Source organism: Tribolium madens, unplaced genomic scaffold (assembly GCF_015345945.1).
Source record: "Tribolium madens isolate multiple individuals breed KSU strain unplaced genomic scaffold, Tmad_KSU_1.1 Scaffold_3;HRSCAF=73;Tcas5.2_LG2, whole genome shotgun sequence".
Taxonomy (NCBI): Eukaryota; Metazoa; Arthropoda; class Insecta; order Coleoptera; family Tenebrionidae; genus Tribolium; species Tribolium madens.
This window is the reverse complement of record NW_025401006.1, coordinates 12,914,835-12,918,914: the sequence shown is the minus strand read 5'-3', so window position 1 is coordinate 12,918,914 and position 4,080 is coordinate 12,914,835. Positions and strand designations below refer to the sequence as shown.

At 29.4% G+C, this 4,080-nt stretch overlaps 1 protein-coding gene across 1 annotated transcript in view; it reads left to right on the top strand.

Annotated features, from left to right (window-relative positions):
* Positions 1–4,080, top strand: part of LOC123007883 (delta-1-pyrroline-5-carboxylate synthase) — a 39,634-nt gene that overhangs the window by 17,668 nt on the left and 17,886 nt on the right. The window contains exon 4 of the mRNA XM_044403372.1: positions 986–1,643. Within this exon, the coding sequence (XP_044259307.1) occupies positions 986–1,643 (658 nt within the window). The remainder of the gene's footprint in view (positions 1–985; positions 1,644–4,080) is intronic.

The window sequence follows — 4,080 nt, the reverse complement described above, 5'->3', positions numbered from 1 at the left end:
TGATTTTGATGGAAGAAATGGCAAAAATTATTTTACATTAAATAAAAAATCTGGAAAATGTACTATTTTACTTCGTCTTGATTTTTAAAGAAATAAATCGGAAAAACTGGTTATAAATGTTATTTTTTTATTTACATTTAATTTTAATTACTACGCGTTTCGACCGCAGAAAGATAATCCTCAAGTCAAAATAAAAATAAAAAAATTGAAACTTGAAATAAAAATTAAATAAAAATAAAACAGTTTTAATTCTCATAATGCTAGTTAAACTTTTTGCAGTTTGTTTCTTTAATTCGGTTTATTCGTTAATTTTTTTTTTCAAAATTTTGGTTTCCGAAATGCAGAATGTGGAGTAATCAATAATTTAATTTAATTCGCTAGTCCCGATCGCCTCGGGTCCGCTGTGTGACAACATACAGGGTGACCCAGGAGTGCGTGCAAGCTCCATAACATTTTTTCTATGCAAGTTATCAAAATGATTTTTTTTAGATTATAGACCCAACAATGAGGCACAATATAAAAATATTTTTGTTCATATACAGGATGTCCCAAAAATGGGACATACAACTAAGTTCTGTTTTTTTTTAATGAAAACCCCAAATTTTTGTTACATTTTTGGATTCGCCAGTAAATTGTCAATACAACGCACCTAGGTTTCTTAGACTTATCTGCAATAGTTTTCGACTTATGAAAATTTATGTGTCAAAATTGTGTCGTGCGTAGACCCACAAAAAAATTCATAACCTCAAAACTATTCAAGATAACTTAACCAATTTTTTTCTAGTCCATTCCTTAAGTTTTAGCGCATTTTCTGAGATAAAAGCAAACTTGGAGTCCATGTTCCATAGCCCACTTGAATATGACAAAATACAAATGGCAATAACTCGATTTTTTAAATACAACACTCAATATTTTATTGTATCATTGCATGGCATTTTTATGAGCTGAGATTTTTGCAAAATAAAGAATGTTGATGTGTTTTCAGGACGCTGGGACCCTCCTGGAGCCCCGTGCTGCCGCCGCCGTGGGCCAATCCGGCCTCATGTCCCTCTACGACGCCATGTTCGCCCAATACGGCGTCAAAATCGCCCAAGTATTAGTAACAAAACCGGACTTTTACAACGAGGAGACCCGCCGAAACCTCTTCAGCACCCTCTCCGAGTTGATCAGCTTGAACATCGTCCCCATAATCAACACCAACGACGCAGTTTCGCCGCCTCCACAAGTCGACGAGCCCATCGGCGGGAAAGCAGGGAAAAAGGGGATCAGCATCAAGGACAACGACAGTTTGGCGGCGATGCTCGCCGCCGAAATCCAATCCGACCTCCTCATCCTCATGTCGGATGTGGATGGAATCTACAACAAGCCTCCTTGGGAGCAGGGCGCGAGATTCCTCCACACTTTCACCTCGGATCTGAGACATACCATCGAGTATGGGCAAAAGTCGAAGGTGGGGACGGGAGGAATGGACTCCAAGGTGAATGCCGCCACGTGGGCTCTGGATCGAGGGGTCTCGGTGGTTATTTGCAACGGGATGCAGGAAAAAGCCATCAAGACGATACTCTCGGGGAGGAAAGTCGGGACTTTCTTCACCGATTCGAGTGTGGGAGGGGCGGTACCCACAGAAATCGTCGCCGAAAATGGTAAATTAAAAAAAAAAAATTTGTTACCAAAGAAAAAACATAAAATTACGTTTCAATAGGAGTGTTTTACCTATTTTCAAAGAAAACTAACAAGAATCTAAAGAAATTTTGTTGAATTAGAGCCAAACTTTCTAAAAACAGAATAACGTTTTGTTTAATTTGGATTATTTTATGATTAACTTTAATGTTTACAAGGCTTGGATAAAAAAATCATTTTAGCACAAAGTAACTTGTTGTGACTCTAATGATGTGATTTCTGTTTGATAAAAAAATTAAAGCTGTTTTTTAAACCTAATTTTTGACATTTTTTTGACATTAATTAGRGAGATACTAAATTCTCGTAAAAAATTTAATCTTTAAAAATTTTGTTGAATAAATTCAAGAAACTGTAAAATTAAGCTCTAAAAGTGCTGTTTTGTTGGGTTTTTTCGATTTAGATAAATTTTTAGCGATTTATTCTATACCAGTTTCGTTGAATTAATGCTAAATATTTTAAAAACAAGATTTAACAACAAAAAATGTGCTCCAATATCCTATCGAGTGATTTGAACAAAATCTGGAAGTTCAAACTCGGATCAAGTAATTTTTAACCGCTTTTTTTTTATTTAAAAAATTTGTTTAGTATAAAATAAATGAAATATTGTTACTTTGACTCAAATGTGTAACTTAGAGTAGTTTTTTTAAAAGTCGAAGGTTTAAATCTCGATCAAATCTCTTTTTTTGTCAAAATTTGAGAGATAACTTTAGTAAAAATAATGTCACCAGGACTTGTGTTATTTTTGTGTTTTGCACTATTTTTAACCATAATCGATCTTGTTTTCAATACAGTGATTATAAAAAACCATTTATTTTTATAAATTTTTGTTCAGTCAATGCAAAAATCGTAAAATTAGACTTCAAAAGTAGTACTATTTTACACATTTTCAAAGAAGACTAAAAAAGTCAGCTTTATTTTTAAAAAAATTGTTGAAAGTTTTGCTCTAACTTTTTTTAAATCGAATTTGAATATATTTTGTCTTATTTCTTTGTTTAATTTGAATTATTTTATAATTACCTTCAATTTCTATGCAAAAAATTATAAACTTTTCTTAATTTTTTAAAGTAAATCTTTTATTTTTTAAGATATTGCATAAAATTGCAAAATTAGCACAAAAGAAATATTTTGTTTAGTTATTGAATAACATTGCTTAATGAAAAATATTGAATTAGTGAAAAAAACGAAATTAAATGTGCTGTTTTGTCTAATTTGCTCAAGTTTGAATTTCAATTTTTAAGAAATTGTTTTATTTTTGAAAAACATTTTTTAAGCATTTTTATAATCAAGCCTAAAACAAACAATTTTTTATATCATTTTATTTGGTCTCTTTTTTAGGAAATCTTGTAGAATTAATGCAAGAGACACCGAATTAAGCTCCAATTGTATAATTTTTTTCTTGCTTTCTTAATTTTTTACTGCAAACTGAAACTGAGAGATAAATTTAGTAAAAACAAAGTCAGTGAAGCTTGTTTATAATTTTTTGGAGTGCTTTTTAACTTAAAATCGATCTTATTTTAAGAAATATTGTTTTGAGATATTTTGTAAAATCAGATTAAACAATTCATTAAAATTTTTGTCAAAATTCGAGAGATAATTGAGGGGCTTATCATTTTTAACCATAATTAATTTTGTTTTGAATACAGAGATTAAAAATTTTTTTTACAAAATTTTGTTCAGTCAATTCAAAAATTGTGAAATTAGTCTTTAAAAGTGGTACTGTTTTACCCATTTTCAAAAAAGAATAACAAAAATTAAGCTTTCTTTAAAAAGAAATTATTGAATTAGAGCAAAACTTTTTAAAACAGAATTTTAATATACTTTATTGTCTCAATTCTTTGTTTAATTTGGATTATTTTATTACTGCCTTCAATTTTATGCAAAAAATAATAAAACGTTGCCTAATTTTTTAAAGTAAATTTTTCTTGTATTGAGAGACATTGCATAAAGTTACAAAATTAGAACGAAAAGAAATGTTTCGAGTTGTTTCCTTCATTTCGTTTAGTTGAATCTTTTTTTAATAAAAACATTGCTTAGTGAGAAATCTAATTAGTAGAAAAAACGCTTTTAAATGTGTTGTTTTTTCTATTTAAAGTTTAAATTACAATTTTTAAGAAATTAATTTATTTTTGAAACCTTTTCTTCAAGTAATTTCACAATCACAAAGCCTGGAATATATCGTTTTAATTTGAGCTATTTTTATTATTTTACGAAATTTTGTAAAATCAATGTATAGGACAGCAATTTGGGATCTAAATGTATAATTTTTTTCTTGATTTCTTAATTTTTTTACTGGAAATTAAAACTGAGAGATAAATCTAGTAAAAATAAAATCAGTGAAGCTTGTTTTTAATTTTTTGGATTGTTTTTTTAACAAAAATCGATATTATTTTAAGAAATATT